This window comes from Callorhinus ursinus, unplaced genomic scaffold (genome assembly GCF_003265705.2).
Source record: "Callorhinus ursinus isolate GAN/ISIS: 27379988/994484 unplaced genomic scaffold, GSC_fseal_2.0 scaffold1, whole genome shotgun sequence".
Taxonomy (NCBI): Eukaryota; Metazoa; Chordata; class Mammalia; order Carnivora; family Otariidae; genus Callorhinus; species Callorhinus ursinus.
The window spans coordinates 122,362,990-122,383,357 of NW_027397063.1; the positions used below are offsets into that span (position 1 = coordinate 122,362,990).

Sequence of the window (20,368 nt, forward strand, 5' to 3'; positions counted from 1 at the left end):
TCAAGTTGACGTGTGATGGAATAAAGGCCTATCCAGTGATGTGCTGCTAAATGCTTACAACTGGCTCTCCGAGGGAAAAAAATAACAATCCCTGATTTCTGGGGTTTGCCAATTTTCATGGTGCATTACTTCCAGTGTGGCTAACTTCGAGCTACCAGTGTGGCTGAATCTGTCCCTGAATATGGAGTTGGGAAGAGACGCACAGAAGGGGCTTTGCAGGCTGGTGCACAACACTGGGCCCATCGTGGGTCTTAAAACCCTAGGTCAGTTCCAAGGATCCCCGGAGAAAAGCCACAGCGTTCCTGGAGAGAGAGAGAGAGAGAAAGAGAGAGAGAGAGAGAGTGTGTGTGTGTGTGTGTGTGTGTGAGTTGGGGGGGATGGGAGAAGGGGACAAGGGACAATGACCACACGACACAAAACTAATATCACCAACTAGATTAATGCGCAAAAATAAGAGCTCATGAGAAATAAAGTTCAAACATTCGAGAAAGAAAGAAAATTAATAAATAAACCTGATGGAAACCAATCCAAAAACCCAGGAAAACTTTCTGAATAAATGTTAATCTTTCCTGATCGAGGCTCTTAAGCCATGAAATTGACCTCTTCGAATTAAAAAGATAATCGTGTTCTGATTTTAGTCTGCAACCTTATCTTCCTCCCACAAACATTTTTTTTAAAGATTTTATTTATTTGGGGTGCCTGAGTGGCTCAGTTGTTAAGCGTCTGCCTTCGGCTCAGGTCATGATCCCAGGGTCTTGGGATGGAGCCCCGCATCGGGCTCCCTGCTCCTCGAGAAGCCTGCTTCTCCCTCTCCCACTCCCCCTGCTTGTGGTCCCTCTCTCGCTGTGTCTCTCTGTCAAATAAATAAATAAAATCTTAAAAAAAAAAAAAAAAAGTGGGAGAGGGAGAAGCAGGCTTCCCGAGGAGCAGGGAGCCCGGTGCGGGGCTCCATCCCAGGACCCTGGGATCATGACCTGAGCCGAAGGCAGACGCTTGACCACTGAGCCACTCAGGTGTCCCCACAAACATTTTAGATATAGGATGCACTCACTCTGGTTACCCATCAAGGGCACCGTTTGGAAGGCTGAAGAGAGACAAGCCGTGGGGGTCCCGAAAGGGACGTGACCTGCCCTTGTTGGACTCTCCATGCTAGACCGAGCCTCACCTCCTTTGCATCCCATTTCCAGTTAAGGGTGTGGAGGCCCACTGAAACCAAAGTCAGGCAGGAGGAAGTGGTGGCGCCTGAGGGCAAACCAGGTCATCACCGGATTCCTTACTTTCCTTAAGGACCCCTGGCCCCTAACCTCACTGGCCCTGGATGCTGTTTTTGGAATTCCTGTTTCTGATGGATTAGTACAGTTTTCCTTTGTCCTCTGTGGCTTTCATACTTGCAAGCAGTGACTGCACCTCATGGCTCAGATGCAGGCATACCCCTGACAGCTCCACGGCCTGTCTCGTGCCTGCTCAGAACTGCTCCCGCGTTAAGGACGCGTAACGGTTCCCTTGGGGGACCTGCTGCCATCCAGCAACCAGGTGAGGGAGTCACCTGCCATCAGGTGGCAGTTCCAGAGGGCACAAGGGCGTGGCAAGCACCCCCTGGCTGGTTGGTCCCGGCACCCCACACTCCTCACAAAGAGCTGCACCCACATCTGTCTTACTTTGGCACAGAGGGCCCGGTTTGGCGAGGCTCCTCAGGGCGATGCCAACCCTGTATTCTTCCAGGGCCTACTCAAGAAATCAGTTCAGAAATCAGTCCTCTGTGTTCCAAGGGCTTCTCCCTTTACATCCAAGATGCTGGGTGGACAAGAGACTAGTCTGAAAAGCCTATCCTTCTATACTTAGAGAAATGTCCTCAAAGTATATACCAGCGAATCTCAGAAATAAATCAGCTTTTCCAACGTCCCAGGGGAATGTGACTGGAGGAATTCCTCTGCCCACAGCAGTTTGGTGGCTTCACAGGTCAACATTTCTCAAAGACATCCTTCCAGCATTTACTGTGTAGCCTTGGGCCAGGGACCTAACCCCTCTGTGCCTCAGTTCTTCATCTGTAAAATGAAGGCAGTCATGTACTTGCCTCCTAGGCTTATTGCGAAGGTTAAGTGAGTGTGTGTGCCCAAATTTCTTCTAAGGATACTTGGCTGAGGGAGCCATAGGGTCTAACTCCAATAATAATGTCAGCTCTTATTACGGTAGCCACAAACTCTGTGTTGGCCTCACTTATGTCACTTAGAATTTTCAGTTATATGCAAATGAATGAAAGAAGAATCTCCTTCCACCCAATGATCCAGCACCCACACAGTGTCTTTCCTACAGAAGGGGAAAGCGGGGCCCGTGCCCCCTAACCAGAGGGCACGAAAGGATGAATGGGGCCTTGCAGGGTCTACCCAGGTCAAACTGCCTTTCAGAGGAAAGCTACAGCAGACATGGTCGGACCCAGCAAGTGGATAAAACAATCACTGTCCTAACAAAAGAAGCTGCACTGCCAATCCCACACTTACTTCCAGGACTGTCCATTGTTCGACAACAATAGCATCATAGCCCTGCATGGTTTTGCTATCTTCTGTGGAAACAGCTTCAAAGATGAATACTCCATCTGTCAGGCCGTGGAAGGAATCTGTGGAAAAAGAAAAAGGCAGGGGGGGGGTTCTGTAAACCGTCTGTGGCAGAAGCCTTACAAGCAGCAAAAATTTTCACTGCATTCATTAATAATCCCAATCAGAACATCTTTTCAGCATGTTAATTAAAGAAGGCACACACAGCCATAGAGTCTAGCCCCATCAGAATGAATGAGACTAATTTACCTCTCAGTTCTGAATAATATCCTTGATTTTATGAGCCCAAATTTCATTGTTAGCAATCACCATTTGATTTCACGCGTTTACCTTCTTTTTCACGCTCCAACGTCAGGATGCACTGGGGAGAACTTATTCAGGGTAAAACACAGTCATTTAGAGAGAGTTTTTAGAAGAAAACTATATTTAGGTAGAAGAGATTTTTAAGGGGGGACAGATATAACACACCAGACCCGAGCTGGTCAGATGCAATCTAGATGCGCAGATTCCTGGAAGTTCTCAGGATGTGGGCAGCTGTACAGACAAGTCTTCAGCTAGCTCTTGTCAAGAGGCAGAATTTGCAGGAAAGGGGAATTTTCCCAAACGATTTACCACTGAAAATGTTTCCTCTAGCATTGCTCTAGTCAGTGTACCAGGTCCTGAGTTCCACACAATTCAACAAACTTACATTAAACACATAACAGGATTCAAGAAGGATGCATGGTCTTAGGCAAGGAGAATATAAAGAAAATTACACCAGGGTCCCCGCCACAGTAGAAATCATTACGGGGGGTGCTTTCTACCCCTTTTTAATGGCTCCTAAATGCCCTAAATTCACTTAGATAAGAGACAGTGGGAAAGAGGACTGGCCAGAGAGGCAGGCAGTTTGGATCCATGCTCTATCATGAAAAGGGATGTGACCCCTTTCAGAGGCTTGGTCTCTCATCTGCGAAATGGGATTGAGGATACAGAATCACTCCTGGCCCCTAGATTCTATGCTACAAATCAGGCATACTGCTATGTACTGAATTGTGTCCTCCCCCAGCCCCACAAATTCATTTGAAGCACTAACTTCCAGACTGTATTTGGAGAAAGGGCCTTTAGGGAGTTAATGAAGGTTAAATGAGGTCATCAGGGTGGACAATTATCTGATTAAGACTGATGTCCTTGGGCGCCTGGGTGGCTCAGTTGGTTAAGCGACTGCCTTCGGCTCAGGTCATGCTCCTGGAGTCCAGGGATCGAGTCCCACATCGGGCTCCCTGCTCAGCAGGGAGTCTGCTTCTCCCTCTGACCCTCCCCCCTCTCATGCTCTCTCTCTCTATCTCATTCTCTCTCTCAAATAAATAAATAAAATCTTAAAAAAAAAAAAAAGACTGATGTCCTTACCAGAAGAGAAAGACACCAGAGCGCCCCACCCCCCTTCCCTGCACAGAGGGAAGGCCAGATGAGGATCCAGAGAGAAGAGTGGCTGTCTACACGTTAGGAAGGGAGGCCTCAACCAGAAACCGAGTTTGCCAGCACCTTAGCCACGGACACCTAGACTCCTGAACTATGAGAAAATAAATGTCTACAATTTAAGCCATCCAGTCTGTAGTATTTTGCTATGGCAATACACATTGAAATATGTTTAATGATACACTATTTTTATTTTGAAAAGATAATACACATAATAATATGATTTTTTTTTTTATCAGAAAGGGAGGTAAATTCAGAAAGTCCTTTGAATCACACTGGAGTTCTGGAACTGCCAGCATTTTCCAGAAGACACAAAAAAACAAGACCAGCAGATCTAAATACTTAACAAATATTTAGCCTCAGGCTCCTGGGTGGCTCAGTTGGTTAAGCAACTGCCTTTGGCTCAGGTCATGATCCTGGAGTCCCGGGACTGAGTCCCACATCGGGCTCCCTGCTCAGCGGGGAGTCTGCTTCTCCCTCTGACCCTCTTCCCTCTCGTGCTCTCTGGCTCTCATTCTCTCTCTCTCAAATAAATAAATAAAAAATCTTTAAGAAAATAAATTAAAAAAAACAAATATTTAGCCTCTGTCTTCCAACAGACTTCATGAACAAAATCCAAAGGCCATTAAGTGAGAAAATTATTTGCAACAGCAAAGAAAAATAAATAAATGGCTAAGCTTAACATTTTTTATATGTGTATAAAAAGCTTATGGCACTTAAGGGAATTTTTAACTGCATGATCTTTCTGGAGAGCAATTTCACGATGTCTCAAGAGCCTGAAACAAAAAAGTCCATTGTCTTTGACCCAGAAAGACTACCTCTTTCAGTCTATCCTAGGTAATAACCCCTAAAGCCATCAAATATTTATCTACAAACTTTACTTATAAAATTACTTGAAAACATAATCTAGGGGCTCCTGGGTGGCTCAGTTGGTTAAGCATCTGACTCTTGGTTTCAGCTCAGGTCGTGATCTCGGAGTCCTGGGATTGAGCCCCGTGACAGGCTCCACACTCAGCATGGAGTCTGCTTGAGATTCTCTCTCCCTCTCCCTCTGTCCCTCCCACTCATGCACTCTCTCTCAAATAAATAAATTTTTTAAAAATTAAAAAAATAATCTAAATGCTCAACAATCCAAATATTCAACCATAGAAAAGTAAGTTAGGAGACTTCCATACAATTAAATACTATGTGGTCACAAAAAAATCATGGGAATTTAATGATTCAGAAAAATTCCTTAGAGACAATGTTATAAAGAAAAATAAACAGGATACAGGACTACAGTATGAGCTGTACGTGAATTTTTATGTTAAAAGGGGTTAGACAAACAAACTTTAAGGGAATACATAAAATCTAGTAGCAGGTATGAGTGGTGGGATTAAGTACAATTTGCATTTCTCTTTATCCTTTTCTACAAGGTTAATGCAAGAGTTAACACAAGGATAATACCAGTTAACAGATAACACACATGAAAAATAATTTTCTTTTTCTCTCCTCTACATGGCTCTTGAAGGCAGAACTAGACCAAAAAGTTTTAGGAACTATGGGGAGAAAATTTTAGTAAATATAAACAGAACCTTCCTTACAGTAAACTAAAAAACAGAAGATAAAACCTCAGAAGAGTGAGCACTGTGTTAACTGGAAGCATTCAAACTTATACTGAAAATCTTTCTAGCTACTCATTCATTCATTCCGATGCCTACCTAGCATCAGTTTCATGCAAGATACTACTGTCCTCACTGGCGATCTTGCAAGCAGCAAGACAAATGAAGTCTCTGCCCCACGGAGCTTACCTTCAGTGGGGGGACAGCGACAGCAACATAATGTCACAGGTGATAAGTGTTATAAAAATATAAAGTGGGCTAAGGGGAGGGAGTGAAGGCGGAGGCAATGGTTGGTTATTTTTGGAAGAGGTGACCGGGGCAGGTCTCCCCATTTGGAGTAGAGATAGGAACTTAATTAAGCAAGGAAGCCTTATGGATCTTCAGGGTTTGAGAGTTCTAGGTAGAGGAAAGAGCTGGAGTCGAAATGCACAGTGAATGAGGGGCAGCCAAGGACCGGAAGAGCAATGGAACCATGAGAGAAGGAAGTCAAGATTAAGATGACTGGTGGGGAGAGCAGACAACGAGGGGCTTATCCATGTGACTTGTGTGGCCAACGGGATATTAGCAGGTATGATGCAATAGGGGCTTGGCAAGCGCTTGTGTGGTTGAGCTTCATCTTTTCTACCTCTGCCGCCACTTTGAGAGGATATGCCCCAGCGAGGCCATTGGTTCCAAGAAGTTGAAAGACTCATGGAACAGAGCTGCCCCAGTGGAGCTTAGCTTAGATCAGCTGACCCACAGACCTGAGAGTGGGCCCTGCTAAGATCAGCAGAACTGCCTCATGGAGTGGCTCATGCCAACCCACAAATATGACAGAATAAATCATTACTGTTTTAAGCCAATAACTCTGGAGTGGTTTGTTGCCCAGCATTATTGTGGCAAAAGCTGACTGATGCAATGCCCAACCTAAACCTCAAATATAGGAGACGGGTATACTTTTGGTTGGCTTGGGTGGTATTCTTGATTATTCCAGAGTGATAGAGAGGCCTGACCAGCTCAACAAACCACAGCTGTGAGAGTAATTCCTGGAGTACAAAGCAGCCTTATCCAGATACTATTCCAACCTGACAGAATAATACTCCATTTCAAGTACGAGCCATGTAAGTTAATCAACACCATGCTCTAGTTTCTTATTCGTTTCCTTACTGAGAGACTGTTATCAAAGAGCTTTAGCCAAAGTGCTTAAGCTTGCTTCTCTCATCTGCTCTGCTAAAAAGTTTTCCCCAAGTGTTTGCTCGATGCCCTCCTAAGAGACGTTTTACAGAGATAACCAGGGAAGAACAGGGCTGCTCTTCAGCTGAACCACATTACAAGTATCTGGGGCTTCAGGATAAGATGGACCATCGTCAAGCTCACTTTTAAAGTTCTGGGTAACAAAGATCCAGCTGGAGCTCCTGCCACGGTAGGAATGCCCTACAGAATCACTTTGAATAAAGCTTTCCCAAGTCCTGACCTGGGGATACTCGAGACTGGAAGAGACTCAATGATTCCCTCAGGGTTATACCAACAGAGCACAAATTCCCCCAAGGCTTCTACCAAAAGATGTTCTCTCCAATTCCCAAAGTCTTTACATACAAATCTCAATGGAAAAGCTACAAGCCCTTAAAATGTGCCTACCATGTGCTTGACGTACTAGAGAACCTGCTCTGACAGAATTATGATGATGTGTATTCAGCCTGCCAACAGAGCTGGGGTCCAGAAGGGGGAAGGAGTCACTGCCACTCAGCCAGACTTCCTTCCCCTCCTTCCTCCCAGGTCACAGGCCTGGAAGGACGACTGTGTGGTCAGTGGGGAGAGGTATGGCCAGACGTGGGCTGTGAAGTTGGAATAAACCGGGTCCTTATTTACCAGCTTGTCTCATCCACTGTCGGCTCTCCAGCCTCTCAGCCCGCCGCTCTGCTATTCTAATCCAGAGTGCTGATTCACCTACTTAACTATGAAGCAAGTTCAGAATGGCTGTCAAAATTTGATCATCTGTAACAGCAAAAAAGCCAATGAACCACAGAGAGCAGACAGCTGGGCTTTTAAAGAGGCCCTTATTTTGACGGCCTCATCCACTCTCCAACTCCTCATTACCTTCACCAGCTCAACCATGCTGTAATGTGCACCGAGCTGGGTATAAATAGGTCTAGCTTAGAGGGAAGGCTCCCAATGTAAAAGGTTAAATCACCCTACATCTATGGAAAACACTCCATTATCACTGCATTTTTTATTAAAGTAAAGATGCTTCCCTACTGTGCACAGAGAGCTATTTGCCCTGGTATTGTATAAATATTTGATGTCGGTCTTTTGGCAAAAGGCCACCTTAACATTCCAAGCTTATGATTTATAAGAAGGATGTGCAAAAAGGAGATTTGCCCTATTATTCCAAGAAGTAAATTCTGGGGAGCAACCGCTCTTCCCCTGCAGCCTCCGGGACTTAGCGAGCTAAGCTTCAGGCTTATCCTTGTGGTGTTCTCCAAAATCCAGCTAGAAACGTGCACACGGTGACAAGTGGTCAACGTATGTGGTCTAGTTTTGCGGGATGAAATAAAAAGTCACCATTCTCCTTTTAACAAGCTAGACTGAACTACATTGTCCCTACTGGGGTACCCAGCCTAACAGATTTCCTTGGGTCTCTGAGAGCCCCCGTTCCCCATCAGAGGCTGCTTACAGCACCACCCTGGTGCCAGGAATGGCACGTGCCAACTGCATAACCATAACTGTGCATGCCGTCATACCGACCTGCCTGCAACCCCCACCATAAATGTAATCACTGGTCATCCAACCCCAGGTCATGGTGCCATGCTGCTCCCCAACCATACCAAGCCCAATTGACTGACATCAAAAGATTGAGCAGGCCTACTGCCTCCCTCTTCCTAAGCCCTCACGGCTGCTCTTGGCCTGCCTGAGTGACCTAGAGGAGGTATTCCCCCTCTTCAGTTACAGCAAGGTGAGCCTGCAAGTGCAGAGCCATTTGGCCAACCAGACAGGGAAGAAATGCGCTGGTCCGGGGCTTGCTGGTTGTGAGGCATGAGACCAGGCACAGTTGATAGTTTCTCACTGAATCTTTCCCCCAAATCTGCAAGGCTACTCATTCCCTCTTAGTGGGTGAGTGACTGGAGGCCACAGAAGTTCAATCATGTGTCCACGTTCAAACGGAACTCAGGGGCCAAACTAGATCTAAAATGTTGTTTGTTTGATTCCAAAGCCTACGCCATTTCAATCATGGACAGAGATTCACTGAGCTACCACTCTATGCTGGGCGCTGGGGCTCCAGCTGGGGGTCATGACGCCCAGCCCAGGTTCCTAGCCTGGCAGAGTTACCTGACCACTATACCATATTCCACGCCTGGTGTTTCGGGTGGCGTCTTAGTGGAGTCACAGTGAGACTGGCCTTAGGGCTTCAGTTTGGGGTTAAATCTGTGCAGATGGCATGACTTCCTCTATGGGACAAAAAATAAAAACATACTTGGATCAGTTGTACATTTCAACGCAAGAGATCGTGTACAGCATTGAGAAAAAAATGATCTGCAATTACGTGTAAAAATGTGGGTGGATCTCACAAATACAGTGAGTGAAAGAAGCCAAACACAAGAAGGGCATTCATTCATATATTCCATTCATATAAAGTTTACAACTCATCTCTGGTGTTTCAAGTTGCAACTACGGTCACTCCCGGGGGATGAGGACTATAAGGGGCATGAGGGGAGCTTTTAGGGGGGCTGGTATATTCTATTTCTCGCTCTGGTGCTGGTTAGATTGTGGAAATCTACTGGCTATATCTTTAAAATGGGCATAGTTTTCTGTATGTGTGTGATACTGCAATAAAAAGTTCATTCAAAGGGGCGCCTGGGTGGCTCAGTCACTAAGTGTCTGCCTCAGCTCAGGTCATGGTCCCAGGGTCCTGGGATCGAGCCCCACATCGGGCTCCCTGCTCAGCGGGAGGCCTGCTTCTCCCTCTCCCACCCCCACCCCTGCTTGTGTTCCCTCTCTCACTGTCTCTCTCTCTGTCAAACAAATAAATAAAATCTTAAAAAAAAAAGTTCATTTGAAGATGTGCTATGGATATAAGGGAAAATGCATTTATGGCATAAGGAAACTCTCCCCCCGACATTGGTGGTGAGTGGTTCCTCTGAAATACGAGCCATGCCTGTAATCAGTAGGCCAAACATTCCCGGAGATAGCCATGTTCCAAGGGAGTGGCTGCTGGAAGCACCTGCAACTGCCTCATCTCCCTTCCTTTCCATTCCACCTACACCTAGCTCTTCAATCCCCCAGGCTCCTGTGATGCGCACCCTAACACCAGCTTCTCCCCTCATCTCCATCGGCATTACTGAACACCATCCGGAAACTTTTATCGATCACCTTCTGTATACGGTGCGTGATTTACAACCCCTGGGGTGCTAAGAAGTATAGGACGCAGAACCCACCCGAGGGCTTGCAAGTATGTCTGTATAAAACATGTAACTCTATGTGTATTTTATTTGAAATAGGTACATTTTTTACATGCGTATTTTGCAAATATAAAGTAATGTAGGTTATGCTAGGCATCAAAAAAGATGATAAAAATACCAAATGCCATTTGGATTTAGATGCGGACATTCTTGGGGAAGACAATCTTTCAAAAGGCTAGCAAAGGAGAGCCATCCAGGTATAACGTGTCTCCTGGTGGGGTGTGGCGTGTAAAACCCAACATCATCTGGAATGTACTGCGGTCACAGTGCTTCATTTATCAAGGCCTTAGAATGAAATGCCAGTTTGCAGGATATAGAGGCTAGAGAATTAGGTAAATGACACCACGAGGCACAGACCAGACAAATAATGCAGGACATTCTGCAGGGTAAGAGGCTGGGTTTATTTCACGCAGTGAAGGTCATAAAGAAATGACTCTTTTAGGTCAAAGAGAAGTGAGGCCATGGTCACCACACGCAGCACAACCTGGTGGACTGGATTCTGGTTTGAACCCCCTGCTGCAAAGAACATTTTGGAAACAACAGAAAACATCTGAACGTGGGCTGGGTAAGGATGATACCTCCAGAGATGTAGGGGCTGTGGGGCAGGAGAGGGTGAGGGAAGGGCCGGGGGAGTGGGGGAAGGAGAGTCAGGACCGGGCCAAGGGAGCATGGTGCCAGGGCAGCGGGAGGTGGGAACAAGGATAGGGCAAGGGTAGAATAAGGAATGCAGAGCAAGGACAGGTCCAGCCAGGGGGCAAAGGGAGGGCCAGGGCGGGCAAAGAGCACTGGTAGCCAGTGATGGTGGCAGGGATTCTGCCGGCCCGGAGGCCCTTGGTTTTAAGAAAGCAGGCTCCTGGGGTGGGTCTTCAGATGGTGGGCACCCAGGCGCACCTTGCCCTTCCCCTTGGGGACAGCCACCTGACTCCTCATCAACAGCAGCAGGATTCCCCTCCTGGCGTCTCCCACCCTCTGGAAGCAGAGATTCTGGCTTCTGTCTCACTGCGCGGTGTTTCTGTGTTTCTGTCCGCCCGGCTGTCTGACCTACCCCTGGACTCATCCACACGGAAGGCTGGCACCCCAGGTCCTGCTACTTCCCTAAAGGTGACTCTGGAGCTCCCCTCCCTTCCCCAGGGCCACCAAGGCCTCCCCGGGAGGCTCAACCTCTGGCCAACATGGTCATTTCTTTTACCTCCTCCTCATGTCCCTTTCCCCCCCCTTCCCCTTCTTTCTTCCTACTACTTTCTTGCCACTTACTAACCTTAGCAATGCCTTCACCGCTCTGTGCCTCAGTTTCCACAGCTGTGTCACAGGGATAACAACAGTAGCTGCTTCACTGAGTTATGGGGATTAAATGAGTTCCTATGTTTGAACTGCTTAGACCAGCACCAGCACAGAGTAATTGCTAGGGGTCCATTAGCATAATTATGCTTCACTTTTTTCTGTGTTTTGGCTTGCCAGGGCCCAAGGGCACAGCCTCCCCAGCCCAAGACACCTGGTCCTTCTAGGGCTTAATAACTGACCCCAGCAGAGGAGCCTAGAGACTCAGCAAAGGCCCAAATTTAAGGACCGTTCAAGTCTTTCCATGTCCTGGGGGGTAAAGGCTTGAAAACAGAAGCTGGAGTCCTAACTGAATTATTCAGTTAAACATCACCCTGTTTATGGGACAAAGTTCTCATGAGTTTTATGAGTCTGTGGAAAATATTTCAGAGTACAAATATCCATTTAAGAATCAAGACTGGTGTTTTTCCAGATGGCAAACAGCTTAAAGATGTGCTTCCAACTCTGCCAGGTTTACTTGTAAGGACACTAATTATCTTATTAGAAATAGGTTCCTTTTTAGAATTATGATCAGCTTGCCTTTTTTTTTTTTTTAATTCTGGGAAAAGAGCATATGCATATTTCATCCCTGGCCAACGGAAAACTTGGGCTTTTCCAGAGCAGAAACACCCTAACCCACTGAGCATTACTCCCTAGTCACATTCCCCTCCCATCAGAAGCACACAGGGTGAAATTGCATTTGGATTTTGAGTGGGTTTAAATAAATGTTGTTCTGAGAATTTTGCAGCCATCCCCGAGACCAAGCCGGGCAGCTGCGGTGGAGCTTGGGGCTCGGCTTCCAGTTGCACTTGCCAGGGGAAATTTCATGTTCTGTCTTCCAGGCAGAAGGGCTGGATTTCATGCAGCTAAAGCCAAGGGAGGATATGACAGCATTTCAAACACTCCAGTCAAATCTGAAGAAAAAACTCTATGAATTATCTGTGTTTTTGGACTCGAGGTCAGAGAATAGGGTAGGAGGAAGGAGGAGGGAGTGGCCTTGAATGCCAAAGCCATAATGGCCCAAAAGATGATAAATGGCATTGTGAACTTTTGAGGTGTCCTCAGCTTGCCGCAGACATGCTGGGCAGCAGGACCAGAGAAAATTTCCCTTTTGACACCTGAATTCTCCAAAGCCGGGCTGCCTATGTAGCCGCTCTGCTCAGTGAGTCACTGAACATCTTTAAGATTTTGGTACAACTAACCATCAGTTTCCCAGGGAGAAATTTAAAGGGCGTATGGCCACAGAGAGCCCCTACGGGCCTAAGGGGAGATAAAAGGAGTCGTTGACACCACCCAAGATGGGTGACGGAGTGTCCCCGCAGGAGGCAGGAGGCGAAGGGGCTCCTCCCTGGCCTCCCCTAAGGCCAGTGAATCAAGGCTGTAAACATCTGTTGCAAGTAGATGCCACTAGTGTTTTATGGTGCATCTCAAAACAGACTGTGATGTTCTCTGGCCTCTGGAACCTTCCCAAGCCCCCAGGGAAGGCCTCCTTGTACAGAGGGAGGCTACCAACCTCGCTAGCAGAGAACCGTATTGGCTCTTCATTAGTTGTATTAATGAAATGTATACTCTAGAACCACACTAATACACAACTAGCTACTAAGAACATACAGTAATTTATAATATATTTATGCGCTTTGAAGTGGTCAATAGCCATGTGTGGCTGGTGGCTACCATATTGGACAGCACAGATACAGAACTTTCCTATCATCACAGAAAGTTCTGTTGGACAGTGCTGCTTGACAGTATTCTTAACGAGCCAGCCACCTTTTTCACATCATTCACCCATTCCACAAATGGTTCTGGCCCCTTATACTTACAATGCTTGCTGCTATCGTATTAATATGTTAACATGAGATATTGATATTTAGATAGGAACAAGGGACTTGCATCCAAAATTAAGACCTGTCTGTGCTGTACAATGTTCCAAGGCTTCTGATGATTTAAAGCGTGTACCTTCCGAATTAAGACTGATGTCTCTTCTGCAGATGTTTGCTGGCATTTCAAGGATTGCAAATAATGTAGAATCCAAACTCCGTTCCTGACTCTCCTAATTCTTGGAGAGAAAACTGCTCGACAACCAAGACACGGTGCTATCAATTCCCCCTGCCAGCTTCGGCTGGGATCAAGAAATCTGGTGTTACATTTCACTTAGGAATCCTGCTGACTGGTAGCCCTCAGGATCCTTACATGCTGGCATGTTGGCCCCACTCCCCAGACCGCCTCCCAGCTTTGATACACCCTAGTGACTCAACTTGCCATTGTGTTAACCCCAAACCCTTTCTTTGCCTAACACACTTTCCTGCTGTGGGCACACCCTCTCTCTGCCTTAGAAGAGCGGCCATCAATAGGGCTACTCCATGCAGCCACCCCCAGAGAGAACTCATTACTGAGGAGGGGGCACTGGGTGCCATGAGACCCAGAGACAGTGTGTGTCTCTACAGAGCTTATAGAAATGAGGCAGTTCGATTCACTTCTCTGGGGTTAATTCCAAGGTGCTTCTACTGCTACTTCCAATAGTAATAGTGTCTACAAACAATTTGCACTTTTGGAGCGGCATGATCCCAGGGGATAATTAACAAGCGGGAAATCATCTTTTTTTTTTAAAAAGGCTCTAAAAGCAACATGGATTTGAGGCCACCATCAAAAACACAGAATCACTTCCCTTTCGCTGTCATTTTAGAAGATACCTGGCTGACTCCCAGAAAGGTTCAGGGAGCACAGGTGATGGGTTTTGTGGACAATTCCTCCAAATGTGTTAAGTAGAAATCAAATGCAGCGAGTTTATCAGCTGCGGAGCTTTCTGAATGGGGCAGGCTCCGAAGACGGGCTAAGATAAAAAGAGAAGCAGAGTTGGTGAGGGCCGCCCAAGGTTTGTAACTTGCATACCATTGACCATGCCAAGGTAGAAGACCGCATTCACCAGCATGCCTCCTTTCCGGAAGTGGTCACTCATGTGCTCCAACCAGTTGGCGTCCAAACCGCTCACCGTCTGGCCGTTCTTGGAGACCCGGAGAGGAATGCTGACGGGATAGTATTGCCGGCACTTCTGATGGCTCTTCGGTTTGTTGAAAAGGGCGAGGATCTCCATTTCTGTTGGGATTTGTAAAGGAAGTGGGAGAGAAGAGGTCAAACAGTGACAAAAAACCTGCCTCCTTGGGTCTAGTGGAACCTCTTAGGAGCTTGGAGAAACGCTATCAAAGGTAAACTGTCTGTTAGGGTGCACTGTTGCCGAATAATAAAACCTGATTCCAGGTTGTAAGTTAGGGAGCCTTGAAAGGGAAATGGACGTCAAAGGTTGAGCTTCCAGTGGGGGACGTGGGTTTTGAATCTGGCATATGATGATGAACAGCTGCTATCTGGGATCAGTTTGTACAGTCAGGTGTTTGTGAAGACATTGTAGACATTTCTAGAAACTCATACAAGGGTGTTTTTTGGGGGAAAAGTGGACATATTTGGGTAAGAGCTGGCCTTTTTATAAAAGGTGCATATATAGAGGCACATAAAAATAAAAATACTGCTTTAATTCCAGGAACCTTGTACACCCCTGAACTCACTATTTATAAACTGCAGCGGTGTTTCCTGGGGCCGAAACCATAATACTTAAATCAAGTACATCAAAAACACACCATTGATATGTAAAAATAGTATGTTCCCGTAAATGGGGGTTCCTGCCTGGAGTGGTAGGTAGATGGCACCGGGAGTGGAGCTCTGAGCTTTTCCTTCCTTCATTTATAGCTCAGTTCTTCAAAAATCAATACTCACTACCGCCCGGCAGCTGACCCGCACCAGCCGTACGTGCTGCTGGCCTCGAGTGAGCAGCATCGGCCTCGAGAAACAAGTACCTGGATTTTCAATCTAAGTCTTAAAGGTCTATTTTTGTGTTACTCATTTAGTCAAGCCATCAGAGTTTGCCCAGCTTAAAAAGCTTTGCTCACACAGGCTAGTCAGGAATATGCTTTGGTTTCCAAAAATATCTATTGGAATAATAAGAAAATCCCCACCCTTCTTTCAAAGAAATATTTTAAAGGTCGTAAACAATGGTTGACATTAGCAAAAAGGACACAGCACACTCATGCTCCCTGCAGGAGAGACCGGGCCTTGTCCCACATTCTGGGACGCGGTCTCCCATACTTCAGTATCTCACAATTTTGCAGTATCCAAACATTAGCTGAATTATTATTCTTTTAAGCACAATCACTTTCCTTTAGTTAAATAAATGAATTTAAAATGGAAACTTCGCTTCATGACCAAATAGCTACCACTTGCTATAAACAGAAGGGAATGATGAGGCACATTAACACCAAATATGTCCATCCACACAACATCTAAAATTATCCCAATAGGTATTGTATTCGGGCAAAGGAAGTCTTTTATAGCTCCATCTGAGCAAACAGCAGCCGAGATCTCTGGGGAGCAATGCCAGGCCATGACACTTTGTCATCAGCAAGAGTTAAGCTACCGGGGGCGGGGGGACCATTTCAGGTCATCCACTGGATAGAACCAATTAGGAAAGAAAGGTGCCCATCTTCAAAAAGTGGCCACCTGGATTTTAAACAACCGAATCTGGCCCATTTATGATCCCCACTGCAAATTACCTTTCTCAGTCCATTTGCCTGACTCAGGAAGCCACCTCTCACCAGTAAATGCTTTCACGCAAGAAATTAGGTCTTGGTGTACGGAAGTGGTAATCACTAGACTATATTCATGACTTTGAAATACACACTGGAGGAATGGAGTCGAGCAAAGGAAGGCTTGTAATGGGGGTGGAATCAAGCAATGGATTGGAACTAAGGGGGACATGATGTGAACTACAGGATCAGGCCTTCTCCAGTCCTTACATGCTAGGGGTTCGGATAAAAGCCCGGGCTACTAAAGACAAGAAGATAAGCGACGCTTTAGTGGGTCCCTGACTTCACCTGGATTTCTTCCAAAGCAAACCCTGTAAGTTTCTGAGTGCCAGTAGTTTATTTGGGACGTGATCCCAGGAAACAGAGCAAAGGAGTAGGGGTAGGAAATAGGGAAGCGAGGGAAGCCAGTGAAGGGTGCATTAATGAGCAGGTTACTGCTATAGTAATTGGGACTCAGCTAACAGAGGCCCCTGAGACACTGTACAGAATACACCTCAGATTGCCTTACCAAGGCTCAGGGAAGCCTGGGCATTTATCCTCAGAAACTGAGAGCCACTCCTGAGGTACGAATTCCCTGGGGTTGTCCGGCCTGCTGGGGCGTGTTCTCATTCCAGAGAACGCCTGCAGGCAGAGGCTAAGCCCACTGTCCTCAGGTGACCCCAGGGTGGGCCAGAGCACCGGTCATCACAGTCTGCTCTAGTCAAGCACAAACACATAGAGATTAAAAAGAAAAAGAAATCACAGCCTCTACATGGGAGAGGCGAGTGGAGAATTTGACCACGGCCAAAGTCCAAAAACACATGACAACACTTTATCACCCAGAAGGATTCCTCACTCACATGGCAAGACAGAAACACAAATTTCCCAAATGCATAATGAAACAGAAAAAGGGAAGGGGCCTGCTGGACGTGGGGTGAAGGGAAGGCAGAGACCGCCAGACAAGGTACACAGTGCGGTGCTCACAGCGCCCCAGCCCACCCATCGGGAGCCTCCCCAGGGAAGAGGGCTGAAGCCAGAGACAGAAATAAATTTGTCAGGAAGGGAAGGAAATGCTGCTGGACTCAAGAGCCTCCAAAGCATTAGTAGTGATGAAATATTGGGAGAAACCTGATTTCAGATGCGTAACCCTTTAAAATTCCCCATTCCCGCTGGAGCCTTGGCCACAATCCTCTCACTACTCACATGGAAACCGGCCAAGAGAAACTGTCCCCAAATGATGCCCTTTGATGTTTTAATATTCTGATTCTCCAGCACACATCATCACATGAGCAGGCACCGAGGGTTCCAAAAAGAAGTCCCAAGTTTGTTTAAATTTTCTCAGCTGCTCTGTGACTCTGCCATGACCCCAGCTGGAAGATTTTTCCAGACATGGGACAGAAAGTCCCAAAGGAGGGGGAAAGGCATTGTTTCTGAGAATGTTCTGAGAACAGCTGAAGAATCAAGACTGGCAGAGCACCCAAGGAGCATCAAGACTGTCTTGCCTTTTATTTTCATTTGTCTTCGTGTCTTTCTCTTCCTCCCTGACACAGGGGGGACTTGCCTCATGCTATTTAGATCCCCCCGTGTGCAGAGAAGTCCCTGTAATATGACAGGGGATACATACATGTTTGCTGGATTGACCTGAGCCAGACAAGCGCAACAAGCTAGGGAAGGAGGAGGGCTCATGGGGCCTCCTGGCTGCTGCTGGCCTTGCTAAGCTCCTCAGGAGCAGGAAGGAAAGAGGGAGATGCCCAGTTCTGAAGCCCACGCCAGGCAGTGGGGATTTAGGCACAGGACGGAAGTCTGCAGTCTGTCTGCAAGTAAGGCCCCAGAGAGCCTGTGATTGGCAGGGAGCAGGCAAGCTGGTTGGGTCTGGGTGTTCCAAGAGACCTCCAGGCTGGAGGGAAGAGAGAGTTCAGCGTCTGGCTACAGCATGGGGCTCCAAGGGCTAGAGTAGGAGGAGGAGGAGGCTGGTGAGTTGGCTGGGTGGGAAGAAACATGTGGGAGTCGGACTTGACCTGGTAGTTGGACTGCGTGGGAGCTAAGGTCTGCTGAGGTCACAGGCAGGGGGGCTCAGACGAAAGGTTTGCACCGGGAAGCAGGGCTGTGGGCTCTGTGGTGGGACAAGAGGGCAGAAGGGCCTGGAGCCCATCCAGATTCCTGAGTCTGAGACAAACTGCCTCAGACTTCTGTCAGGCGCGGGTACGACCAGCAAGGCACATCTGGGCCTGGGTGGGGCCTGTTTGTGAGGACAAAGTAGGGGAACCACGGCATGCACTCCACGGGAATCCCCTGGCGAGGAGAGTGGTAGCCACGGGCACTTTCACCTCCACCATCTGATGTGACTCTCCCAGCCCACGTGAGGGGCCACATGGGTTCTACACCCAGAAACCTTAAGTGGATCCCCCAGACATCACAAGCTGGAAAGTGGCAAAGCCAAGAGTCTTTCCAACCCCAAACCTTGGGCTGTTCCCAAATCTAACAAGAGGCTAATTTCATCAGTACACCAAAGGCAGGAGCTGCTGCCCATGGCGGGGAGCTCAATAGCTCTTTGATAATGGACTGAGTGAAAGGCCAGAAAGATGGTGGCAGGTGGCAGATCTGGGAGGGGGCAGAACCACAGGGTAGAACCATCCTGGGGGCACGGGGAGGGGAGGGCGCTGCGGGAGGGGGGCCACACAAGAGAAAGGCCAGACTCAGGAGGACACCTCCTTTCCCTCCCCACACAGTGAGCTCGCTGCCAGGGAGGCCTACCGAATAAAATACAACTGAGGTCACTGGCTCAGGTTTCTGGCTGGCATTTCTAAGCATTTTAAGTGACTAGGCACAGGACAGGAAGGGCAGCACTTGGAAGATGTTTGGTTACTATTTCAGTGACAGTGAGAACAATCTGAATTTGTGTGGACCTTTCCGGCCTCCTCGTTTCTCTGACTGAAGATGTCACAACAGAGACGCTGAGGGAAGGACAGACAGGAATGTTGCAGGCCAGGAGGGAAGTGACAGATGGACATCTGGGGCACCTTCTGAACCGCTCCCTGCACGGGCCTTCCCCACCTGGCCTATTCATTACAGATGAAGCAAGCATGCTCCCCATCAACAGAAATGCACCACAAGGGGCCATTCGTGCTCTTCTGAGCAGAGCTGCTGGGGGTGCTGTGTGTTCACCATAAGGCAGGGGCAAGTGTGGGAAGGGCAGCGTCCAGGAGTGGGGCCCCGGGCTGTCCCTACCAGCTCAGGAGATCCCTGCGCAGCAAGGACACTGAGCCCTCAGGAAATTCTCCAGGACCAGGAAATAAGCCCATGATCAGGAAGAGAACCACATGATGGGTCTCCAGAGGGACCTGTGTGGGCAAGGGGAGCATAACCTCTGGACCAGAGCGGCCGTTCAGGAGCCCCCGGGGTTGGGGAGGGCCCGCGTGCCCTGTGTCTGGATGGCGAATTCACTGGCAAGCCCTATGCGAGCAGTTGCAGCCTAGACCCGGCTCCCCTAGGCCTCCTATAAAGGAAATAAATTAAACGAGGGGAAGGAGGGGGAAAGAGGGAGACTCCCTCTGGATTTTTTTTAATTGTCTTGCTGTGATTGCCTATTTAAGCCCACCTGGCAGAAAGAGGAGTAAAAACACTTCACCCTCCTTAGGGGGCCCTGAGAGAAAGGCAAGCTGAAAGCTGAGCAAGCAGCAGGGAGGGGAAGCTGGGGAGATGCGGGGGGCAGGGTGATGGTGCAAGGAAATGGTAAGACTTCCCAGGCAAAAGATTTAGGAGAGAAGCTTGGGTCAGGTGAAGGCCATGATCAATGCTGACAGGGCCCCTGCATGTCCAGCCTTCGGGGAGGCTGGAGGCTCAAGCTAGAAGCTAAAATTTCACTACATGAGGGCATGGAAGGCGATTTTCCTTATCTGCGAAATGGGCTTAATAATCACATCCGCCATCATAAAGCTGTTGTGAGGCGCCATCAAGATGGCACACTGGAAGAACTTAGACTGGTTCACCCAGAGAGATGCCACCATCTGACTGTTGTCTGCCCATCCCCCTCAAGGCACATATTTGTACCAGTAATGCCTGTGTATTCATGAACTGATGAAACAAGTCCAAAGGTTCATTTATGCCACGCAGCGAGGAATAAAGGATAGCAACGAGCTGCCAAAATTTCAGAGACCTGTGGCCTCCCGAGTAGAGAGATAAGGGCCAGCTTTGCGTGCAGACAACGGACAGCCAACTGCCCACTGAGTGAGATTAAAGTGGGGTACTGTAACACCCTCCAAGGCCGAAATTCCCATCCACTATTGGGGTGACCACCTCCAGACACACATTAACCCATTATTCCTCGGCAGGACCTGGTCTGCTAGTAAAGAACAGGGACTTGAAGAAATGAGACACAGGCCAAGACACCCCGGGCG

General features: G+C 47.8%; 1 protein-coding gene across 3 annotated transcripts in view; it reads right to left on the bottom strand.

Moving 5' to 3' along the window:
• RFTN1 (raftlin, lipid raft linker 1) overlaps positions 1-20,368 on the bottom strand; it is a 204,180-nt gene that overhangs the window by 34,837 nt on the left and 148,975 nt on the right. For all 3 annotated transcript variants that reach the window (XM_025882664.2, XM_025882649.2, XM_025882657.2), the window contains 2 exons: positions 14,251-14,454; positions 2,499-2,614 (listed from right to left, as the gene is read on the bottom strand). In XM_025882664.2, coding sequence (XP_025738449.1) covers positions 2,499-2,614; positions 14,251-14,454 — 320 coding nt within the window. The remainder of the gene's footprint in view (positions 1-2,498; positions 2,615-14,250; positions 14,455-20,368) is intronic.